At 40.8% G+C, this 25,990-nt stretch overlaps 1 protein-coding gene across 6 annotated transcripts in view; it reads left to right on the forward strand.

The window, feature by feature from the left end:
- PEAK1 (pseudopodium enriched atypical kinase 1) overlaps positions 1-25,990 on the forward strand; it is a 223,825-nt gene that overhangs the window by 156,116 nt on the left and 41,719 nt on the right. For 5 of the 6 annotated variants that reach the window (XM_043494521.1, XM_043494519.1, XM_043494518.1 and 2 more), the window contains 3 exons: positions 2,643-5,926; positions 14,953-15,069; positions 17,143-17,339. In XM_043494521.1, coding sequence (XP_043350456.1) covers positions 2,757-5,926; positions 14,953-15,069; positions 17,143-17,339 — 3,484 coding nt within the window. In that variant the 5' untranslated portion in view covers positions 2,643-2,756. The remainder of the gene's footprint in view (positions 1-2,642; positions 5,927-14,952; positions 15,070-17,142; positions 17,340-25,990) is intronic. The other variant, XM_043494524.1, reaches the window with a different exon arrangement.

Consider the following 25,990-nt stretch of genomic DNA (forward strand, 5'->3'; position numbering starts at 1 on the left):
CAGATTTGGTAGGAAGAATATAGGTGAAACAAACTAGTGACTAAAAGAAGCATTGCCTTGCATCATGTATATGGTTTAAGATAGAACAGAGACAATAAAACTAAGTTGACTAAAGATATACCATGAAGAAACTGAAGTGTGTGACCTTCTGCATATAATGGACCAATGTCTTTTATCCAGCTCTCTTTTTGGAGTAACCGTTTTCTCTTTCGCTAAAGTATCTGCCCAGTAATAATTTGACCTTGATGGAAACATGACTGAAAGGCTTTTTGTCAGGTAACTATGAATTAAATTGAATTGTTCAGGCAGGTTCTCTCAGTCAAGCAATAGAACGTTCACCTTTGAACCTAAATCAAATGCTTTAGATCGCATTTGAGAAAACTAAACGTATTCTTTCACCATCCCTGTCCTGTCTAATATTTTGGAGGATGTTTCTGTGGTGACATACCCTTCTTTTTTAGTTTTAGGTCCTATCTTTCTCAGCTTCCAGTTTATCAGGCAGAACTGAAGGTCAATAGCACTGAATAAGTAGGAATTTAACACTAGATTCCTAATTGTCACTTTTCAGGGACGTGCTGGCCACTGCTTCCCACAGCTCCAATTGGCCAGGAACAGTGAACCATGGCCACTGGGAGCTGCAGGTGGCTGTGCCTGAGGACGGTCTATATAAACACTGTCTCACAGCTCGCCAGCACATTACCCTGACGGGCCGCAGGTTGCCCACCACTGTTCTATATCTAGGGCCCTACCAAATTCATGGTCTATTTTGGTCAATTTCACGGTCAGAGAATTTTAAAAATAGTAAATTTTCATGATTTCAGCTATTTAAATCTGAAATTTCACTGTGTTATAATTGTAGGTGTCCCAGCCCAAAAAGGAGTTGTGGGTGGGGGGTCACAAGGTTATCATGGGGGGTTGCGGTACTGCTACCTTACTTCTGCACTGCCGCTGGCGGTGGCACTGCCTTCAGAGTTGGGCAGCTGGAGAGTGGTAGCTGCTGGGCAGGAACCCAGCTTTGAAGGCAGAACCGCTGCCAGCAGCAGTGCAGAAGTAAGGATGGCATGGTATGGTATTCCCACCTTTACTTCTGCGCTGCTGCTGTCATGGCACGAGCTTCAGAACTGGGCACCTGGCCAACAGCCATCTGGCTCTGAAGGCAGCGCAGAAGTAAGAGTGGCAATAATGCAACCCCCCTAAAATAACCTTGTGACCCCCCCCCCCACCCCCTGCAACTCTTTTTTGGGTCAGGACCCCCAATTTGAGAAACTGTGGTTTCCTCTGTGAAATCTGTATAATATAGGATAAAAGCACACAAAAGACCAGATTTCATGGTCCGTGATGCATTTTTCATGGCTATGAATTTAGTAGGTCCCTATCTATATGTAATTGTTTTGCTTTTCATATATTTGGTTTTGTAGCAGTCAATAAAGAGTTATAAGTTGTCAGACAGAGACTACTTGGTTATTTTAAGTCATTGCTAAGAGTGTTTACTCCTGGGGGAATTCTATGCCAAAAAAATAAAAATATGGCACACAATATTTTAAAATTCTGCATATTTTATTTGTGAAAGTAATACAATCTAATCATGCCACTTTCAATTATTTTGGTAATTTATTTCAAAATACCTGTCAGAAAATATGTTTGTAACAGTACAGACAACAAAAAAGATTCCCCCAGGAGTAGAAAGTTAAAGGAACCTGTATGACAACCCAGTTCCTGTTTCTCTGTTATGTTTTTGTTGCGCATCTCAGTCTGGGTGTGTCACATACCAGCTGAGCTCATCTTGGGGGAAAACTCTGCCCCTCTGGTCTTTTGTTGATTTCTGGGTTTTTGCCCCCATAGGGTTACCATATAGAGGCTCCCAAATAGAGGACAATGTCAGGGGGACGGGGAGTTGGAAGGGGGATACAGCTGGGGAGTGCTGGATGGGTCTGTGTGTACTGGCAGAGGGTATTTGGGGAGTACTGGAGGGGGCTGTGCGGGATACCCCCCAGCCCAGACACCTGCACCCCCTCTTCCCCAGAGTCCAGCCCCGAGGCCAGAGACCTCCACACAAACCCCAGAGCACAGCCATGGGGCACCCCCCGTCCCAGACACCTGCATCCTCTCCTCCCAGAGCCTGGGGATCCATAGAGAGAAACAGCCTGATGCTGGTCAGACCGGGCTTGTATGGAGTTTCCTGTGGTGATTTCAGTGTTGGGCAGTACAGGGCTGACACTGCACAGGTCCTCCAACTCTGCTGTGTTGGGCCTTCTGCTCACTGTGAGGCCACAGCCCACATGCTACCTCCCTCCTTCAGGGTGTGCCAAGAACCACAGCTGCCAGGAACCCTCCAGTTCCCCTTCCCCTCCCCCCAGCAGTGTCCTGTATTTGTGAGTTGGGGAGCCAGGCTCTGCCAGGATCAGTGGCCCCTAGTGGCTGCCAGCAGCTGTGCAGCACCAATTCTGTGGGAAGAAATGAAATTCTGTGCAGAACTTTAATTCTCCGTAAATTCTGCATTGCACAGTGGCACAGAATTCCCGCAAGAGTAAGTGTTGTAAAAGGAGAAACAGTCAGAATATGAGTATAAACAGTCATTCACTTGTGACTGAATGTTCTTTTCCCCCCATTCTTATCTTTTGTTTTCTGTCTTTCATTTTTAGAAAGAAATGACTATTTGAAAGCATAGCCAGAATAAATGAGCAGAGTGAAAACGAATGGATGAAGTTCTTACCATGCACTGAACAGTGGAACATCAGCTGCAAAGCTCTGGGAAAATGTCTGCTTGCAACACCTTCACTGAACACGTCTGGAAACCTGGTGAATGTAAAAATTGCTTCAAACCCAAAAGCTTGCATCAACTTGCACCCCCAGCCTCTGAAAAGGCTCTCCTTTCGCATGGTAATCTGAAAACTAATGCAAACCACAGCAACAACCACCGTGGTAGAAGTACAGGAAATTTCCGACCCCCTGTAGCAAAGAAACCCACTATAGCTGTGAAACCCACCATGATGGTGGTAGATGGGCAGAGTATCAGTGGTGAGATCAGCACACCAGATCATTGTGAGAACAAGCCAGTAATTATAGGGTGGAACCAAAACAAGGCTGTCTTAAACAAAAAGCCACTGAACAATAATAATGAAGATGAAATTGAAGGTTATAGCCATGTTCATAGGCCTTATGGCAAGAATGATAGTGCAGGTAAGATACCAAATAACAATAATAATAATGGACTGACAGAAATGTTGAAGGAAATTGCGGGTTTGGATACCACACCTCAGCTAACAGGAAATGAAATGAACTCAAGGGAAACTTTCTTGGGAAGAATAAATAATTGCTATAAAAGATCATTAGAAAGACAGATCCCTCCAAGCTGCATGATGGGTGGAATGAAGGATTCACATAGTAAGCATGTTATTCTGAGTGGAAGCACTGAAGTAATAAGTAATGAAGGTGGGCGTTTCTGTTACCCAGAATTCTCCAGTGGAGATGAGAGTGAGGATGATATGTTTTTTGGCAGCATGCAAGAAGAGCATGAGAGTTGGGATGAAAGTGATGAAGAACTGCTAGCAATGGAAATTCGCATGCGCGGCCAACCTCGCTTTGCTAACTTTAGAGCTAACACCCTGTCTCCTGTCCGGTTTTGTGTTGACAAAAAATGGAACACTGTGCCTTTAAGGAACAAGTCTCTACAGAGGATCTGTGCTGTAGACTATGATGATAGCTATGATGAAATTTTAAATGGTTATGGAGAAGAAACTGTGATCCTTTATGGGCAGGAAAGCATGCAGAGTATGGTATCATCTGATTCCACATCTCCAGATTCTTCTTTGACTGAAGAGTCTCGCTCTGGAACAATCAGCAACTCATCTCAAAAACTCTGCAATGGAGGGTTATCTCCCAGTAGCCCTAAGGAGATCAAGTTGATTGAACCAGATTATGAGAGTCTTTGTGATAAGCAGCAAGTGAAAGACATGTCAAAAGCTTCCAGAAACACTGCAAAAATTCTAGAGACTCACAAGGCAGTTCTTGCATTTAGATTGGAAGAGAAGGATGGCAAGATTGCAGTACAAAGTGATAATCAAGAAAGCAAAAGTGCTACAGATGTTACTGGTCAAGCAGTGACTATAAACTTAGTACCAATGGAAGATCAAGCCAAACCTTACAGAGTGGTGAATATGGAACAACCAGTGTGCAAGCCCTATACTATAGTAGATGTGTCAGCAGCCATGACCAATGAGTGTATGGAAGGTCAGACTGAAAGCTCAGAAACCAAAAGTACTCCATCTAACCCAAATTCACCAGGAACTCCAGGTGCACCAATTATATCTACTACTGCATCATCTGGGCGAGTAAATGCCAATCTAAAAAAATCCAGTGCAGTCAGATACCAAGAAGTATGGACTTCTAGTACTAGCCCACGACAGAAGATACCTAAGGTGGAATTAATTGCTAATAGCTCAGGACCTTCAGTCCCTCCAAGGAAAAGCAGCCACAAATCTGCTCCTACTTCACCTACAACCACAAATATTTCTTCAAAAACCATCCCAGTGAAGTCACCCAATTTGTCCGAGATAAAATTTAATAGTTACAACAATGCTGGCATGCCACCTTTCCCAATTATCATTCATGATGAACCTACATATGCTAGGAGTTCAAAGAATGCTATCAAAGTTCCTATTGTAATCAATCCAAATGCATATGATAATTTAGCCATCTATAAAAGTTTTCTAGGGACCAGTGGAGAGCTATCCATCAAAGATAAAACAACAAGTGTAATAAGCCACACATATGAAGAAATAGAAACAGAAAGCAAAATCTCTGAAAATACACCCAGCAAACCCTCTGAATTTACCCAACCCAAGGGGGTAACTAATAGCACAGAGTGTAAACTGGGTTCTGTGGCTCAGAAAGTTCAAGAATACAATAGCTGTCTCAGCAAAGGTCAGACATCACCACAAAGAAGTCATAGTTTTGACCACAGCTCCCCAATAAGAGTCCAGAAGACAAGTCAGGAGCCTGCAGCTAAAAGGGAAGGAGCACAGGAGACTTCTGGTGGCAGCAGCAATAGGGAAAATGCAAACACAGTACTTTCTCAGATTGTGGCTTCTATCCAGCCCCCACAGTCTCCTCCAGAAACACCTCAATCAGGACCCAAATCTTGCAGTGTGGAAGAATTATATTCCCTACCACCTGATGCAGATGCCACTAAAAGCAGCCTGGTACGACCCAAATCTCTCTTTACTGCACAACCCATCAATGATACTGAAGTATCCAGTGCCACAGAAAGCACTACCACTAAAATGCAGAAGGATACACTTTCAAAGCCACTTGCCACTCATTCTTCAAAGCCAGTAACAGGCACCCATAATACCATATGTCCCAAAATAGAGCAAGCACCTCCATTTCCCCCTCCGCGTTCCACTTCTTCACCCTGTCATGCAAGTAATCTGTTGCAAAGACATTTCAGCAACTGGAGCAAACCAACCAGTCCCATTAGATCAACAGAGGCAGAGTCAATACTGCATTCAGAAGGTAGACGAGCTGCTGATGCAAAACCCAAGCGCTGGATATCCTTTAAGAGCTTCTTCCGCCGCAGAAAGACTGATGATGAGGAAGACAAAGAGAAGGAAAGGGAAAAAGGGAAACTAGTGGGTCTTGATGGAACTGTTATACATATGCTGCCTCCTCCTCCAGTTCAACGCCACCATTGGTTCAGTGAGTCAAAAACAGACTCCAGTGAGAAGCCATCCATTGTTTTCATGTATAGATGTGAACCAGCACAGGCTGAACCAAACACCGACCAGAACAAGGCTAGAGTGGAGTCTCCAAATGAAGATACAGAGGCAAAGGACAAAGCAGAAATGGAAGAGATGTTGGCAGAGGATTCTGAACAGAAAATTAAGAGTCATTCTTCACCATCTCAAATTCCCAAGAAGATCCTCAGGTAAACTGCTGTTAACAGCATATGTCTTTTTAACTCACTCATTCGGTGTTGTGGAATATGCTGTACATTTTGCAAATATGGGAAGTAATTTAAGGGCTTTGTGGGAACTTTTTATGTGCATGTGTAATGTTTTTACAGTTTTAACATTTTACTGGATAGTCATTTTCATTAGCACCTTTCTTCATATGAACAGCATCCAGTATTTTGAACTGTCTTCAATAGGTCGATCTTGTTTCACTGAATCAAACACACATGGTCCTGAATTTTTAGACTAATATGGCATTTCTATGTTATAGAAAACTAAAGAACTCTGGTGTAGACGTAGATGGTAAATATTTCAGGAAGAAGTAGAATGCATATTGACTATCTATCTGTCTGTCATGTGCCCCTCCAGAGGAAAGAAACAGGTCTCCAGCTGTAGTACCCCATATTGATAGTCCATGTTATGGCACAGGCTTTATTAGCATGTATTTTATTATGCTGATGGGAGGGAGCTATCCCATCAGCATAGTAAAACCACCACTGCAAGAGGCGGTAGCTATATCGGTGGGAGAAGTCCTCCTGTCGACATAGCACTGTCCACACCAGTGTTTAGGTCAGTGTAACTTACAGCGCTCAAGGTGGTGGCTTATTCATACCTCTGAGCAACATAAGTTATACCAACGTAAATGGTAGCGTAGACCAAGCCTTGGTGAAAGCAGGCTACCAATATATTAACTCAAAAGATATTTTAAAACTTTTGTACCTTATTATTCTTTTAGTTGTACCCTGCCAGATAGAAAATTATAAAATCATAGACTTGTTCCTTTCAATGCGATGTCTGACCCTCACCAAAAACAAGGTCAGGTCCTAAAGTTCCCTCACCCTATTTGTTCTCAGTACTCTTGTCTATACAAGAAAAATGCACTGATTTAACTTTAAATGGTTTTTAAACTGATTTAAAATCATGGAAATCTATGTGTGGACACTTGTATTTTAGTTTATCTTAAACTGATTGCTAATCAATTTAACCTAAAGTTGAAATCAGTCTGTTTTAAACTGCCCATAGGAATGTCAAACTCAGCCTTTTGCATGAGTTTAAAATCACACCTTTATTAAAACTGGTGCAATAAGGATTTATTTATTGTCTTCTTTCCTGATATTTTTTCAGAGTTGGAAAGCTCAAGTTTTTGTTACAATGTTTTTGATTAAAGTTAGGGGTATAAAGTGGGTGTTATGATACTAGGAAGACCACACTTGAGTGCAGTATAGCACCTGGCTGAAAACAAAGTGTCTTCAGCTACCCTAGGGATGGTGCTGTTACTTTGCTTTACCACACCTGACTAGAGTATGTTTGTACTGTTACTGTTTGCAATAGCTAGTCTCACTTTCACCCCCTTTTAGAGAATTTTCTTTATTTTTTTCCCACCAAGCTGTGGTGTTAGTGTGAAATCATAGCTCAGAATTTTCCAAGGGTAATTATATTGTATTTGCTATGAATTCTGTTTTATAAAAAGTACTAACTCCATTAAGAAAAGGAGTACTTGTGGCACCTTAGAGACTAACAAATTTATTGTGAGCTACAGCTCACAAAAGCTTATGCTCAAATAAATTTGTTAGTCTCTAAGGTGCCACAAGTACTCCTTTTCTTTTTGCGAATACAGACTAACATGGCTGCTACTCTGAAGACTAACTCCATTGTGATCTTTCTGAGAATATTTAAAAAAACGAAAAGAATGAAAGTTTTTGAGAAGAAAAAGAATTGGAAGTTTTATGGGCAGAATAAGATTTGGTAGCTTTTTGTGGCATGTGGCTTTCTGTAATATTTTTTTAATTGCCTTTGATGCATTTTGGTGTTTTAAGGTAGTTGTTTTTACTTGATTTTGAGTGCTATTAAGGAGGGGGAAGAAAGTGGGGTAGGGGGAGACCTTTTCAATACCAAAAATTAAGCCAATATGGTTCAAGGATTTTGATTTGTCTGTTTTACAGCATTTGTGAACCAGGCCTGGCTGCTTACAGTTTTCACCAATAAGAGGTATTCTTTGATTTACCAAGTGATGCTACACTCACTTAGTGTTAACCCATCAGATGTTAGCTAAAGGTTGATGCTAATTCAGGCTAAAATGTGTGGAACGGAAAAGAAGTTCAAAATCTCCAGTTAATGACTGCAGCAGGCTTAGAGAAAAATTGAAGACATAAAGATCAATGAACATGACACTTATCTAACTGAGAATGCCAACAACTGTAAAGCACACTGAGAGATCAAATTGATTACCTGAAAAATAAGATCAGATTAAGAAATGTCAGATTGGTGGGAGGGTCCTGAAGGCATATCAACATGGGAAACTGAACTTTTTTTTTTAATCCCATAGTGGATTATGAAGATGGTAGAGACTGACAACGTTAAATTCCTTTAGCACTGTCTTGTGGTTATGATATCGCTGGAAAGATCAGTTAATCACCCAGAACAGCACTTGCAGAATATTCATCTCTTGAAATGAGGAATAAACGTTTGAAACTGAATGAATTTGAGTCTGTTATGGGGCCCTCAAGTATTTTATCCCTGTTATGGTCTTGTTGAGTTTGTTTGGGTTTTTTGTGGGGTTGTTGTGTTTCTGGTTTTTTTTTTGTTTTGTTTTGTTTTTTTGTCATGCATAGTGGTTAAAAAGATGCTGGCAATATGAAATTGGCATCTCAGTAGAGGATTTTTCTGAAAACCAAAATTAACTCCCCTCCCTCTCCACCCCCCAGGATAGAAAAGTCTTTCCAGTAAAGGTTTCAAATTGAGACAGGATATAACCTTTCCTACTGTGTTTTTTTCTTTTTCTTTTTAAAAAAAATCATAGTAACTAAGTTTTACCAAATATTTGTAAATAAAATTTATTGTTTGGTGGTGCAGCAGTTAATCCTGCTCACCCTAGTAATTTGAGTGATTCTTTTGCAGGAAATTGCATTTAAGGCTTTGTGTTATGTCTGTGCAGAATGGAAGATGACTAGAGATAGTTTCAAGGGGAGAGAGAAAATATGAAATCTAGAGCAAAGATCATCTTTATTCCAGAGGATTTGTGGGATACCTCCTCCACCATTCCTCACACTCACTCCTCCCTCACAAACTCTCTATCACAGCAACCCTCTCTGAGTATATCTACATTGCAGCTGGGAGCTAGCATCATAACCTAGGTAGACAGACTCAGGCTAGTGGGGCTCGAGCTAGCACTAAAAATAGCTGTGTGGACATTGTGACTCTAGGCTTGAGTGGCTAGCCTGAGTTTCTGATGCAGCTGCAAGGCCCACACATCTATTTTTAGCGTGTTAGTTCGAGCCCTGCTAGTGTGAGTCTGTCTGCCCGGGTTGGGAGGCTCACTCCCAGCTGCAGCATAGATATACCCTCTGCTTCAGAGAAGGGCTAGTGATAGCTTCTCTTGTAGAGCAAGTCAATACTGCTTCTTGGATTGGCCTCAAGGAGGAATACTAGAGATCAATGTGAGTAGTTCTCAGCCCTTGCTGTCTGGATTATGTTGTGAACCCCTGTGCTGCCTCTTGGCATGATGTACAAAGCTTTTTGTTTTTACTGATGTAGAGTATTTTAGTAGAAAGATTAAGTCTCATTGTCCTCAATTTAGGCTAGGCTAGGCTATATGGCTGAATGTCACAGCTGATGTGAATTTTACAGAGGGGGAAGGAGAGTAGCTAGAATTACAATTTTCTTTTGTTATTTATCACAGCTCATTCAATGGACTTCTTCCTAGAGGAGTTGATTAGAACAAGATCAGTCTTGGTAAAGATATTTTCCAGAGTACTAAGGTTCAAAACCTCTATAATGGGTCTTTAGCCTCCTGTGGTTTTGAAGGAAGAAGATAGAGATGTCCACCACTGGCTTAGAAATGGGGCCCTACTGGTATGCACATCAGTTATATCCAGCATATGGGAAAGGTCCAAATAATTATCACTTCATGCAGATACTGATACTTTTTCTGATCCATTCTCCACAACTACACATGGTGGCCCCATCACTGGATGTCAATCTGTTGCTAAATGTCTCTGTAATGGGGCGGGATTCACCGGTGCAGCACCTCCTGCTGTTCGTCCAGGGAATTAGCATTTCCAGCCTCTGGAGCGCCTTCTTCAGGCCGGTGTCCCGCTTGCCGCTGGGCCCTGAGTCCCTCCCAGACTCCGATTCCCCTTTCACCCCAGGGTGCTGCTCCCTGGCAGTACTCCCAGAGATCTGGGTCTCCCCCCCAGGGAACCCCCACCCTCTATCCCCACCTCGCCTCAGTCTTTTGCTACTGCAAGTCACCATCTAGCCTCTGCTCATTGGAGCGGACTGCAGTATAATTGCTACTCATCATCGGCAAGGAGGGTCTGGACCCACTGCTTCTGCCTAACCTTGGGCTGCCCTCTGCAACCCCAGTGCCCTTTTCCTAGGCCTTCATCAAGGCCTGCAACCTGGAGATTTCTCAGGCTGCAGCTCCCCAGCTCTGCAGCCCAGGTCCACTTTAGGTACCCTACTCAGCTCCCAGCAGTCAGGCCCCTCCCTCTCAACATCTAGAGAGAGACTGACTCTGTCCTCTTGGCCCAATGCTCTCTTATAAAGGCCAGCTGGGCCCTGATTGGGGCGTGGCTGCAGCTGTGGCTGTTTCCCCAATCAGCTAAGGCTTGCTACTTTCCCTAGCAGCAGCCCTCTCATAGCCTCAGCCCTCTCCCAGGGCTGATTTCAAGCCCTTCAGGGTTTGCGCCCGCCCACCTCCCAGGTTTTCAGATAAGACCCCGCTGCAGTCCCCATAAGATATTCTTCTGAACTTATAAAGGCAGCATTCCCTCTCTAACAATTGGGTTTTTTAATAGCAATTACGTCTGCCTGATGAGCATTGGAATGAAGAGTTCTGTCCACAGAACCCCAGTACTCTATTTTCATGTTGAGATCGTGGTTTTCAGGACAAAGCAATCTTTCATCCCTAAAGTCTCAAAGGAGACAGTACTGCAAGCTTTCTGTCCCAAGCCACTGTGTCCAATGGGAAAGCTGTGGAACAGCTTTGATGTCTGCACAATAATAAAAACATATCTACAGAAAACTGAAGAATTCAGAAGATAGAGTTCATAATTTTGTCTTGTTGCCTAGCTGTAAGGAATAAAAAAGACTTCAAAGCCTTTGATATCTAGGTGGAACAGATTATGAATATCTGAGGCGTACAAGATAAAGAACTCGTCATCTTCTGCACTCATGCAGCTTTGTCTCTTGGATTGAGACATACATTTCTTAAGAAGAAACCTATAAGGCTCCCCAACTTCCATACTGGAAGTTATGTCATCTCTTCATCACTAAGGTCATAAACTGTGCCAGTGATTGACAGGTCTGAGTTCCATCAAGATGCAAACAGGCCTCAAGCCCATCATAGGATCTATGGATCTTATGGCTTGAAGAAATTAAATGTTTAGATAAGTCTATATAAATTTTTGTAATGCTTTCTGAATTTAACAGTAATGTCTGACACTCAACTGTAAAGTTATACAATACATCAGGATCCAGTTATAAATTCTGGAGATTTTAATATTAAGTTCCATAACTATGAGAGATTACAGATGTCAAGACTTTTAGAAATGCCTTGCTATCCTTAGGATTTTATAATGATATCATGTTCACACATTGCACAGAGAGTTTGCTTTTGAGAACTGCCCGCATGGATCTGTTCTTGGGATTAACTCACCCTTGGAATAAAGAAAAGGAGTACTTGTGGCACCTTAGAGACTAACAAATTTATTAGAGCATAAGCTTTCGTGAGCTACAGCTCACTTCATCGGATGCATGTAGCTCACGAAAGCTTATGCTCTAATAAATTTGTTAATCTCTAAGGTGCCACAAGTACTCCTTTTCTTTTTGCGAATACAGACTAACATGGCTGCTTCTCTCACCCTTGGAATGTGAGCTTGAAATCTTTTGGAAAACTGTCTACAGGGATCAGTATCTTTACAAACTCTCCTATCCCTTGTGCAGGATTCCAACAGTGTAAATAGGCCCCAGCCACCCTACAGTTCTTTCCTGAAGTGTAGAAGATGCAACAAATTCTGAAAACACTCAGTGTCCTCAGTGCTCCCCTTGTCTTTTTGGTCCATTCTCTTCGGTCTGTGGATACTATTTTTATGTATATAATTAGTCAGTATTTTGTTTTAAAAAAATAAAACAGTTTTTCAGGACCCATGCCAGCTCTCTTGGGGGCCAAACAGGGTGGACAAAAATCAATGATTTTTTAAAAAAAATCAGATTTAAATCATGAATTAAATCAATTTGATTTAAATCAAATCCACCCTGGGGCCAAACACAAAAGGAAGCTTGATATTGCCAGTATAAATAGCAGACTGTCTTGATCTAGAAGGGGAACACCTGCCATCAGTTTATTGTAATTGCCTTTTATCTCCTGGGAAAAGAAAATGTCTTAGCAGGTTTTTAAAGGCAAAATATAATCAGTTGCAAGAACAATCCTCTAAGGACTCAATCCTGCATTAATGTTTCTGTAAATGGGGCAAAGCCCTAGCTAATCACTTTTCCACCAGAGACAATAGCAAAAATCTCTGGATCTACTCCATAGGCAGGCAGGACCAATACTGCTAGATGCCATTCTCCTGGATTGGGGTCAGGAGTTACTCATTCTCTCAAATCCTGTTGATTGCAAAGACCATGTGGAAAATTATACAAGAAGGAATCAAAGTACTGTTGAAAGTCCCAACTTGGGGTCATCTAGAATTGATATAAAAGCTGCACATCCATCTTCCCAAATTACTTTTTCTCTTGTCTCAGGATTGGGATGAGTTTCTCTACCTGAAGGTTCATAGCCTTTTGGGCTGACAACTTATCTTCTGGACTGCTAGAAAACTAACTCAAGAATGTTCTGATAAAGTCCAAAAGATCATCCTGGAAAACAGGAAGACCTCAGCTAGGCAAACCTATTTACCGAAGTGGGAGAGATTCTACATTTAGGTAGCTCAAAATGTAATGGACCTGAGATGATCCTCCGTCCCTTTCATCTTCAACTGTTTACTCCACCTGGAGCAATGAACAGTGTCAGAGTTCAGTCAAGGTCTACCTGGCTGTCACCTTGACTTTCTACCCTTTGAAGTGTGGATCAACAGTTTTCATTCACCTTGCTGTAAGCAAGTTTATGAAAGGGCTGTTCTGTATATTCCCTCTGGAGCACAAACTACTTACATAATAGTATTTTAATCTTTTTTGAACCTTTGTCAGAATCTTATCTCTACAATCTCTCTGTGAAAGCAGTATTCCTCAGTGTCATTGAAAAAATCAATGATATGCACATTCCTTGAATACAGTATTCATTTCTGTGTGCAGTATTGTTGTAGGCATGTATTCATTTCTGGTCATCCTATGTCAAAAAGGATATAGCAGAAATAATGGGTGTTCAGAGACCGTCAGCAAGAGAATCAGAATGATTAGCGTGGAGACGAATAAGAGGGGACATAACATAATTATATGAAATAAGGAATGGTGTACAGATGGTAAATCCAGCATTCCGGTATGTATTTTCTCAAAATATAAAAACATGGGAAATTCAATTAAATTGAAAAATGACAAATTTACAAAAATATTGATAAAAAGATATACCTTTTGCCAGGGAGTGATTAAAATGTGGAATTCATTGCCACTAGATATCATTGAGGCCAAGAATTTAGTAAAATTTATAAAAGGATTCGACTTATTGTATGGATAATGAGAAAATTGTATATATAGGATTTAAAAAATAGAAGGGATTTAAACTCACATGCTTTAGAGAATAAGTCAACATCTAACAGTCAGGAGCTAGGAAGAAACTTCCTTTATGGGTTGGTAGTTTCAAATTGTCAACTATGGAGTTCTTTCACCTTCCACTGAAGCATCTGTTCTTGTATCAGAGACAGGAAACTGAATTACAGGAGCTACTGGTTTGATCCAGCATGTCAGTTTGTTTTCTTATTCCCATAATATAAACCCATAAAGTTACTCAGATATAAACTTGGTTGTTGATCCTCCCTACACTGTTTCATGAAGATAAGGTGATTCTTCATCCTGATTCTAAGTTCCTGTCTAAAGTGATGTTTGATTTCCATCTCAGGCCATTAACTTGCCTGTACTTTTCCTCAAACTTTATTCATATTCAGGGAGTTCAGGCTTCATACCTTAGAAATCCAGGGGGATTTCAGAGCTCTGTATAGAACCAAACATATCTGTAAATTCCTTTGAATTTTTGCAATTCATCAGTAGAACCAGGGGCCTCAGTCCATCTCATGTATACAAGATTATGATCTTGCAGGTATCAGCCACTAGGGGATATCAGAGCACACTCAACTAGGTTATGGTAATTTTTATAGGTGTTATGTTTTTCCAGAAAGCGAACAATAAAGTTTTAAATGATCAGATAAGGCAAAAAATATTGACATGTTCCTAGTGATCCTTGTGGGTTAATTAGTAGTAAGGAATTCTTTTCATATTTCTCTATTCCTACGTCTGTCTTTTGTGGGTAATGAGTAAGAGTTGACCTTCCATTAAACTACTGGTTGAGTGTATTAGGGTGTCTTAGCTTGATCACTCAGAACCGCTCCCTTTCTCCCATAAAAAGAGAGGTGCTTGCTCCCAGGTATCACAACATGGCATCGCATTGCTGCCATTTTCAAAGAATTCATTTATTCTTTTTAGATATTAATATAACTTGGAATGCAAATTAAAATTTTCACATACTTTTAAAGTTAGGTTAGTTAGAGCTCTTTAAAGGCTTACAACACATTTGGTGTTAGCTACAGTTGAAACTATTCTTACTTGACTAATTAATGTGATACATGGCAGAATAAAATAGTGTTCCAGTAGAACTTAAACTATATTTCATGTGTTACAGCAGTGAGAGAGTTAAGAAGGCTGGGCTATAATTTAGGTAATAGTACATTCCTTAAAGTATACTAGCAAATCCTTCAGACCAACCCCCTAAAGTAAACATCAAGGTGCAGTAGGTGATATCACTGTGTGCAGAGTCAGCCTTGTTGCTCACAGCTTGCACAACTTGTAGCACACCAGAACACTGTGGAATCAATGGCTCACCAGAGTTTCAAGACATGATTAAAAGACTCAAGAAGGCCCTGAGAGAATTTCCTTTAATGGGGAATTGTGTGAGTGAGTATAGTGGGTGAGTTCACTTTTTTTTTCTTTCTCTCTTTCTCTCTCGCTGTTGATAGTCTTTGTTTGGCAAATGCTTCTGAACTTAGATTTAATGTATGTGCATGCATGTGCCTGGAACTGAGAATTAGTGTATTCTGTACCTTGCCATTCAATACTAAAATTGTTTTATAAGATATGAGAATTTCTGTTCCATAGTAGTATCAGAATAGCAGACCTATTATAGACAATTTATTTTTAACAAATATATTTTTACTGGAGAGGTACATACTGGTATGTATAAGATTTGTTAGTGGTAGGATAACCTCAGATCTTTAAAATGATTTCTTTGTTTTTAAAAACATTGTACCTGCTTTGATTTAATGTATGTCTTAATTTGAAATGCCTTTGGTTAACTCTTTAATGTGCACATATTTTGATGCATATAATGTGCTGTCTGCACCATTCACATGCATGTTAATAAAAAGTGATCAATGATTTTGACACTAAATTATTAAAAGTACAGCTTTTTGAACTTAGCCATTTTGTCTCTGCTCTGTTACTAATACGTTTTGATGGTTCTTGTTTTCATAAGTCTGCATTTAAAATTGCCCAAGTATGAAATTTGAAGTAGCATGTGCATACTATACATGGAATTTTGTATTATGCAAAGTACAAGCATGTTTTAGTGTTTGTAGTCTGAGTATTGATTGGCTGGGAGACTGCATTTTGTACTCTATGGCCTGTCAGTTTTGAGTTGTTGGTATAGAAACTTTTGTTTACAATTTATAACAGGTCTGTAAGGGCACAGTCTTCCTTCTGATATGCAAATGTAAGATCACCAGTGTATCATGGAAAATCGGCTGCTCTGCTGTGTACACAGGCACAATGGGGCAGGTTTACAAAATACATACTCGTGTTCCAGCTCATCAGAAGTTTGGATTGAGCTCTGAATTTTCATTTTAAAAGCTTCACTGATATACAAATATAGGGCCAGATCCTGGGAGGTTCTAAGTCTCTCCTTGGTGAAGTATCTGCCCTAAACTTCTGTTGAAGTCAATGGAAGTTAGGGGTTCTCAGTATCTTTCAGGATCAGGCCCAAATCATGAGAGCTATTGAGATTTTACTCTCTGAAGTTGATCCCTAATGTATGTATATGTGTGTAGACACAGAAATATCATTAACCAATGTCTAAAATGTTATAAATGGCACCATTCTTGACAATTGCTGATATAACTGCAATAGGCAGCAATTCATTGGGTAAACCTGGACATTACTAATTTTTATTTGGTATATATTTTGCATCATTTTGAACTATATTTTATAAATATAACACTTGTAAAATGACTAAATAGTTGATTTTCACAGTTTTATTATGATGTAAAACTATCAGTCTTCACAATTTGATTAAGAAGACTCCCACCAGTTGGGAGCAGGGAAGGAGAAATATCCTCTAGCATTGTTTGATGCATTAGTGCCTGGGTTTTAATCCTCAGAAATATTTTGTGCAGGTCACTATAAGGAGACAGAATGCTGAATTAGATGGACTATTGGTCTGTGTTCCAGTGTGACAAATCCTATTATGTTGCCAGAATTTGAAAATGTAGCTTTAAAGTTTTATGCATTTCCTAAAGAGTTTAGGAGTATATTCTCCTCTGTGTAAATGTATAACTCTCATTAAAGCAAAATCCTTCTAATTGGTTTAAAAACAAACCTTAATCACTGTTGCTGCCCTATAAATCCTACAGATGCTGCACAATGTACAGTATTGTTATGTCTGTGCATTGCATGTACTTACATGTATTGACTATACTCAATTGTGTGAAACATTTTGTGATACTTTGGTACGAAAGATATTTCCTACCATTAATACTGTAGTGAAAAGTGAATGCACTTTAGTGAGGAGAAAGAAAAACAAGTTGCTAGAAAGTCATTGTAAAAAATTTGGAGAGGTGAAAGGAACACATTTTTGTTTCCATTTCCCAGTTCTTTGCCTTTTACCCAAAGGCATTTTATTTTTATTTTTATTTTAAAACTAGTGTTTTACTAATAACATATAGCAGGTAGCTTTGGCCACCAGGTGAATTTTGTTTGTTTGTTTCAGTCAAGTGCCAGATGAGACCACAGTGGAAGATTTGTCTCCTCAGATTCCAAGAGCTGTGTTTGTGAAGCAGGACATTGGTGGCAATGCCTCGGACATACCAGTGTCAACTCCCCATGTCCCACAAGGGCAGGAAAAAAAGGAAGAAACTTCAGATTCTTCTGACTTGAGCCCTTGCAGTGCTACATACAGCAATTTAGGTAAGTGCATTTACAAGACAAACTTCAGCCTCCATCCCACTTACATGGCTTATCTTCATGTGAGGGCTATCATCTCTTGGATCACCTGATGCCCTTTTGAAAAAATAGCGTTCTTAAAGAGATACTGACCCCAAATTTCACCTACTTTTTAAATATCAGTTTACAGTTCTTTGTTGAAAAAAGATGCAATTGTCTCATGCTTTATGAGCAACCTGCAGAAGGAAGCCAGTGATGAAGTAAAGATTTATTCAAATTTCAGTAAGAATTTCATTTCTAAACTTTCAAGAAATTATTTAAAACTGAGGGTAGGGGGGATACAAAAAATAGTCTTTGGGTTATCTGTATTAAATGTCTTGTGTAAGAGATGCCTTTTGAGAGAGCCACAATTTTTTCCATATTCTTATATTTTCAAAGTCATTTTACCAGAGAAAAGTTTTGAAATAATTGTTATATAGATTATTTAACTCTTTCAGAATAATTATTAAACTAAAATTTTTTCCTGATATCCTCAGTGAAAAGTACAATTCTTTTCTTTTACAATCTAGATTATGATTCCTGGCATATTTTGAAGCATCTTGGTAAATAAGAATATAATTGAATTTTATTCTAAAAAAGTTAGTTTACTTTTAATCTTGTAGACCAATTGAAAAGATGTATGTTCTGAAGAAAATGCTGCATCATGCATCCAGCCATCAGTGAATTCCTGTCTTATATTAAAGAGTTGTAGCTGTTTGGGTTTTTGTGGATGTTTTTCTGAGAGGCCAAAGGAGGGAAGTTATCAGCATTAAAACAACATTATCAACAAGTGACAACAATATTATAGGCACAATAGATTTTTAAAGGATTTTTATTTAAAAATACTGTGAAAATAGAGAGATGAGCATATAGATTTCCTAGTAAAACAAAAACAATCAAAACCCACCTATTTTGTACTTCCTTTATTTTCAGATATATGTGATACTAATCAAAATGCTGAAAGATTTTCATTAAGGCCCCAGTCCTGCAGACATTAGGCATGTTTTACTTTTTGCATATATGAGACTGGCTGACTGCAATGGGGCTGCTCCCAAGTGTAACGTTAAGCATGTTGACATGTGTTTGCATGATCAAGCCCTAAGTTTTGAAGCCTTCGGTTGTATAAATTCTATAGATAGATGAGTGATAAATATTCAGTGACAGTATTGTGGTTTCAGAGTAGCAGCCATGTTAGTCTGTATTGGCAAAAAGAAAAGGAGTACTTGTGGCACCTCAGAGACTAACAAATTTATTTGAGCATAAGCTTTCGTGAGCTACAGCTCACTTCATCGGATGCATTTTTATTATTTTTATTTATTTTTATAGTATTGTGGTTGTTATTGACTAAATAGCAGACAACTGGCTGACTCAGTTCCACAAATGAAGCATTGCTTAGTTATTGTTTTTAAATCACTTTGAAGATGAAAGGCATAATGTAACTCTTAATATGTATTTATTTATTATTAATGTAATAAAATGCTCCAGCTGAGAGGAGGAAACTCAAAGTTTGGGCTCTCGCATGGAATTGTTCAAAGGCATGATGGCTAGTTGTGGTTTTAAGCATGTGTTTTTTGGGGGTTTTTTAAATAAATTAGGGCACAGCTACACTACAAAGATAGCCAAGTCAGTGGATCTGGTTCACTAACATCTCTGTACTACAGATGCCATTTGTAGTGTGGATAGCCATGTCCCATGATCATAATGACATATGGTATGGCAATTTTAAATCCCTCAAGGTGTGTAATGCCACTCATTGCCAGTGGCTTCTTATGTGACAGCTTCCATTCAACCCTTAGGTTTCATTCTATTGAAGGACTACTTATATTAAAAATGCCTTTTAAATAGTGACATCGAGAATTTCCTCCTGAGCCATTTCATACATTTCAGCTTAAGTTTCTCATGAAAGATTTTAATGCTGATGACAGTTATTACAGGGTACATCTACATGTAAAATGCTACAGCAACACAGCTGCGCTATAGCATTTCAATGTAGACACTACACCTGCCAGTAGGAAAGGTTTTCCCATCAGCATAGGTAATTCACTTTCCCAAGAGGCGATAGATAGGTTGATGGAGGAATTCTTCTGTTAACCTAGTGCTATCTACACTGGGGGTTAGATCAGTTTAACTATGCTACTTGGAGTATGGATTTTTCACAATCCAGAGCAACATAGTTAAGCTGACTTAATTTTTTAGTGTAAACCAGGCCTCAGATTTTAGAACAAACATGCCTCAGGTGTAAAGACTGATTCTTTCTTCAGTAAGTCACAGGATGCTCAATCCTTTTTCCCTGGAGAACTCCCCCTTGACAGCTCAGGGAGGCAAGAGCAGCTCTCTTTGCATCCCTCCAATGGTTCCCCCTCTCCATCACATCAAACATAAGATGCTTATATTCACTTTCAAGATCCTTCACAATGACTCCCACCCTGCATATCATTTCTCATTCACAATCCACACTCACTTCTGATCGGCCCATGATGACAGCCTCCATTGCCCACTTGTTGAATTTTCAGACAAGCACCTTTTTCTTTCTCCCATGCTGCCCTTCACACTGAGGAAGTGTTCCCCGTAAACATCTGCAAAACTACTCTTTCTCCTTCAGAATCCTCCTTAAAACTCTCCTTATCTGTGATGTCTTTAAAACACTTGGCAATGGCTCTGCTTTTCGTGTGCTGAGACCCCTGCCTATCATGCTGGCAGTATTGACTCATTGTTTCCATATACTCCCCTATCTGTCTGTCTACCTAGCCATCCGTTGTCTCATATACTTAGATTGTAAGCTCTTTGCAGAGGGACTGTCTTTTTGTTGTGCGTTTGTTGGGTGCCTAAAGCAATGGGGTGCTGGTCCATGACTAGGGCCCTGAGGTACTACGGTAATACAAATACTAAATAATGATAATAGTAATAGTAAAGAGGTGATGGACTCATCTGAAATGTGGTGATAGAATTTCAGTTCAATCAATCTTTTTTTTTTTTTGCCAGTATATTTCCCACATACTAATACCCCAGTATAAAGTTATGTAAAATGGTATCCCTTGGCTTTTATTTGGAGCAGACAGTATTTCTCTTTCTCGGATTTTCAGTCACCTAAGTTAGGTTTCCAGATGTGAAGGAGTTAATAGCTAACCTTAGGCTTGGTCTGGCAAGCCTAAGCTGTAAAAAGCAATGCTGCCATAAATGGCATGGAATTCTCTGGCTCCAATGCAACTTTTCTTTGCTGGTTTGTTCACTCACCCCTCCTTCTAGTACTGATCAAGTGAGGGCCAGGTTGAGAGATTTTATGAATAATTCCTCTTTCTTTTTAGGTTTCACAACTGGCAAATGACAAATACTATTTATTCTATGCAGTCAATAAATTGTACTTGTGTCTGAGTGGGAAGAAGAAAAAAATGATATACTTTGATTTGACTCAGTGCCTTCTTCACTGAAACTTACACCTACAGTTTTATTTCTCTAGTTCAGATTTACAATAGAATGTTTGTACTGGTAGATCATAGTAAATACATAAATAATTTTTACTTATTATGTTAGCATAGTTGTGATAGGGTTGGTATAGCTCTTCCATTTAAATAAATACCTATCTCCTGGGGTTTAAAACTCTAGATTGATACTTAACTAGTATACTCCAAAAATTGAATTTGTATAATTGGGGGGGAAGGGGAGGAGTTTGGTTTCATTGTTTGTTACCTAAGTGTTAAAAAAAAAAAAATAGGAGCCAGATTCTGATCTCCGCTACAGCAGAATAACTCTACAGGAACTCCATTGACTTCAGTGGAGTTACTTCAGTTTTTCACTGATGTAACTGAAACTAGAATATAGCCCTTGTAGTTTACTAGCTTGGATGTTTTTGGGGGCACTTGTAAGTAGGACTATTTCAGTTCAAAATACAGTTTGCGGCACACTCTATCTATAATGTAAACATGGTCTTTATCCTGGATAGATAAAAATAATAAGAGTAATTTAACAGCAGCAAAGTTACTGAAGTTTAAAACTCATCTTCTGCAAATGCACACTATTTTTTTTAACATATTCTTATGGGGGGGGTGTTTTTGTTTTTACAGGTAGCACACATCTTAACTTTGTAATTCACATCTGACAAGAGAATATTCTCTTGTGTAAGTAATGCAGCTTTTGAAGTAATTAGATATATATATTAAACCAGAAGAACTATTTTGTGCCTGGGCTACATAAAAATTAAAAATCTGTGTAAATATAGAGATATTTGGGACAATACCCAAAATGCTCCTTTTTAAGGACTTTTTACGAAAATTTTGTATGTCTGTTTTTGAAAGAGACATTATGCCCTTGTCTTTCTAAAAAGCCTCAACCTGGCCTCTGATTTTGCACCTGAAATTTTATGCCTAGAATAATTTTAGGCTTGACAAATTTGCATATGCAGTCAGGTAGTTACACATGTAGAGTAGTATTCTCAAAAGCACTCAGGAACAAAGAATGAAGGACTTACCTACAGGATGGCAGAGTACCCTGGGAAGCAGTGGCTCTGGAAAAGACTTGGGAGTTGTGATGGATAATTAGCAGAACATGAGCTCCCTGTGCAACACTCTGGCCAAAAGGAGAATGCAATCCATGGATGCATAAAAAGGGAAATATCAAGTACAAGCAATATTAACTCTGTATTTGGCACTGGTCTGATCACTGCTGGAATACTGTGTCCAGTTCTGATGTACATAGTTCAAGAAAGATATTGAAAAATTAAGGAGGGTTCAGAGAAGAGCCATGAGAATGATTAAAGGATTGAAAACATGCCTTAGAGTGAAAGACTGGAAGAACTCAATCTATTTAGCTTATCAAAGTGAAGGTTAAAGGGTGATTTTATCGCAGTCTGTAGGGAATTGCATAGGTTACAAAACGCTGATAATGGGGTCTTCAGTCTAGCAGATGAAGATATAACAAGATTCAATGTCTGGAAATTGAAGCTAGACAAATTTAGACTAGAAATAAGGTGCACATTTTTAACAATGAGGGCATAAACAACTCATGCTTCTGCCTACTGGGGGGGCACAATCTAAAGGGGAGGACATGTGACCATCCCATGTGTCTCCTCTGCCCAGTGACCCCTCCCTCCAACCCTGCACCCAGGTTGGGACTGGGGATAGGGGGGCTCTATCCTTCTCTCCCTGCACCTCCCTCTACCCCTGTACATTCAGCCGCTCTCCCTTGCAGCCGGGCGGGAACGGACGGAGCCACTTCTGCCTGAGAGGGCCTGGCTGAGAGGCAGAGGTGGCCCACTCCCTGCCTGGGCTCAGCTGCTGGGGATGGGCTGAGTGAGCCAGAGGCTCCCCACTCCCCTGGGATGCTCAGCCCCTGTCCCTAGAAGCCAAGTCTGGGCAGGGAGCGGGCCACTGTTGCCTCCCAGCCAGGCTCTCTCAGGCAGAAGTGGCTCCGTCACACTCTTCCCTCCCTCCCTGCTCCCCATCTGCCAGGGAGAGCAGCCACATGTGCTGAGGAGTACTCGCAGGGCTAGAAGGATGAGCCCCTATGCCTAGGGTTGCCAACCCTCACAGTTTTGCCGGGAATCTCCCGGAATCTAGCTCTATCTCCCAGAGGCTACTGAAGCCAAACTGGAAGATTTTAGGTGCTAAAAGTCTGGTGGTGCAGCACTAAGGCAGGCTCCCTACCTACCCTGGTTCCGCACTGCTCCCGGAAGAAGCTGGCACATCCCCGCAGCCCCTGGGGAGGGGGCAGGGAGTCTCTGTGCACTGCCTTTGCCCGGAGTGCCAACTCTGCAGCTCCCATTGGCCAGGAACTGCAGCCAATGGGAACTGCGGGGACAGTGCCTCCAGGCAGGGGCAGCACACGCCGCACAGGAGCCACAGGGATGTGCCAGCCGCTCCCAGGAGCGGCACAGGGCTAGGACAGGCAGGGAGCCTACTTTAGTCCTGCTGCGCTGCCGACCAGGAGTCATCTAAGGTAAGCGCCACCCAGCCAGAGCCCGCACCCCGAACCCCCTCCTGCACCCGAACCACCTGCCCCAGCCCTGAGCCAGCACCCCAAACCCCCTCCCACTCCCAAATCCCCTGGCCTAGTCCTGAGCTCCCTCCCACAGCTTGCATCTAGCACTCTCTCCCACACCCCAACCCCCTGCCCCAGCCCTGAGTCCCCTCCAGCACCCAAACTCCCTCTCAGAGCTTGCACCCCACACCCCTGTCCCAGCCAAGTGAAAGAAAGTCAGGGAGGATGGGGGAGAGCAAGCAATGGAGTGAGTGGGGCAGGGTCTCTGAGAAGGTGCATGGCAGGGGCGGGGCCTCAGAGAAGGGGTGGGGCAAGGGTGTTTGGGTTTGTGTGATTAGATAGTTGGCAACCCTACATCCCACCCCAAGCAGGCCAATCTTAGGAGGAACATTTGATCTCCCCCATACCCTTTCTGCTTGTCATCTCACTGTGAGGGTAATTAAGCACTGGAATAATTTGCCAAGGTTAGTGTTGGATTCCCCTTCATTGGAAATTTTTAAATCAAATTTGGATGTTTTTCTAAAAGATGTGCTCCAGTTCAAACAAGAATTAATTCAGGGGAGTCCTGTGGCTGTGTTATGCAGGAGGTCAGACTAGACTATCTGACTTCATAGTGGTTTTTGACTTTATAATCTGTTATCTTTGTGTGTTTCACTGTGTGAATGTGGAAAAATTGACCTGATCAAACTTGCTCATAGCTCTTACTTATATTGGCATATGCAGCCCATATATAGAACAGCTCTGTGCAACCTCTCCCAAATTGATGGTGAGGAACTGGGGATAAATCATGCATATCGGTTAACTAAATGTTCCTTTTCCTTTAGCTAGAAATCATGTATTACTATTTTGGTGGTGGATTTCTCTTTATTAATTATTGTGTAATTATTTAATTCACTTAAGTTGTACGAGGAGTAATTTCACAGAGTAGTGGCATAGATGCATTGACTGGGCATTTATCAGCAATTGCTACTATGAAGTGCTTTCTATGCTTTTGTGAAAGGACGGATTATACTGTTGATAGTTACGTGTTTTTCTCATGGTTTGTTAGTAATTTGTATTAGTTATAGTCAGAATGTATCAAGGAGTGAATTATTATTATATTGATATTAAAGATCAGTCCAACTGATCTGCTAATCACACAAAGAATCTTTTCCAGAATCTACTTTATGATACAAATACATACATGCAGACCAGCTGCAATATCCATGCCAGTGGAGCATATTTATAAAAATGAGGGCAATAGGGGGATAATATTGCATCTGGACATAAAGTACATCTCCTGGATATTAATTTTCCTTTCTTTGGGGGAGTGAAAGGGTGGAATGTTTGGGGAATGGATATAAATAAGTTGGAGACTTAGTTGTAGTCTAGGTAGTAGAATTGTCTTGATTAATTAACTATGTTGTGGAGAGCAAGTGGTACAGGCATAGGTGCAGAGGGTAGTTGTCAGGTCAGCTTTGCTGTCTTCTTTTACTGAGACCTTATGTAGTTATTGAAGATTTTTCTTTTAACCTGTTGGTCCTCAAATTTCATTCCCTTCTTATTCTGGAAGTAGTCCAGCATCATTATGTTCTTTGTCCTCTTGAATGAACCTGCCAAGACTCTTTCAAAAAAGCAGACTTTATTTTCTCCTCTTCAAACTGGAAAGTCCTGTTTGAGTTCCTTTTTATCCCCCTCTTCATGTTCAGAAATGGTTTTACCATTTTTCTTTTTTTGTGAACCTCATGTATCTCAGACAATTCACATCTATGTATCCAGTTCTGAGAGAGAGAGATGTCCCTGTGGGTGCTCCACTACAGATGTTGGTGCATCTCTGCGCCATCGCTCAGAGATTTTGGCAGCTGTACTCGTACCAGTTGCGCACGCGCAGAGCCTGCCTCACGCGTTGAGCATGCTTTAATAATACCCATGTACAACTGGCCTCCTCAGTTCCTTCTCAACTGTCCCCAGCCTGAGACAGAGCTCAGCAGACTTAATAGAGAATTTTTCTCTCCCTTTGTTCAGATAATTTCCCTCTTAGTTTAGCTTCTCAGTAATAGTTAGATACCATTTTCCCCTCTCTTTTTCTTTTAAAATCGAAAAAAGAAACCCCAAAAAACCTTTTTGTTCCTCCTAGCAGCAGCCACTTCCAACATGCCTGGCTCTCCAGGCTTTAAGCGCTGCTCTACCTGCAATGATGTCACCCTCTTTCAGATGGCCACTCAATATGTATTAAATGTTTGGGGGAGTCCCACATCCCCCAAAAATGTGTCCACTGCAGCAAGTTGAAATCCAGAGCGTGCAAGGACAGGGAGCTGAGGTTAAAACTGCTCCTCCTGCAAAAATCTTTAGGACCAGCCTCAGACCCGGGCACCAACTCTGCTACACACGGCAACGCCCCATCTCAAAAAAGGAAAAGAACACTTTAAAAAGCGGCAGCATCTCTCACCCACAACGGGTATTTTTAAGGATAAGAGTTTGCCGGCCAGATCCACTACCTCCCTCCAGACTTCCATGGCTGAGCACTTTCGATGCACTGGGCTTCTCCAGCGCTGCACGAAACCCAGCTAAGGTGGTAGCGCAAACCTCCGGTGCCAAAACTTCAGACTTCCAGTTGCCTGCCTCTCTCATGGCACCGTTCGGCACCACAACAGAAGCGGTGCTGATGCATATTAGCCTGCCTG

Source organism: Dermochelys coriacea, chromosome 10 (genome assembly GCF_009764565.3).
Source record: "Dermochelys coriacea isolate rDerCor1 chromosome 10, rDerCor1.pri.v4, whole genome shotgun sequence".
Lineage (NCBI taxonomy): Eukaryota > Metazoa > Chordata > Testudines > Dermochelyidae > Dermochelys > Dermochelys coriacea.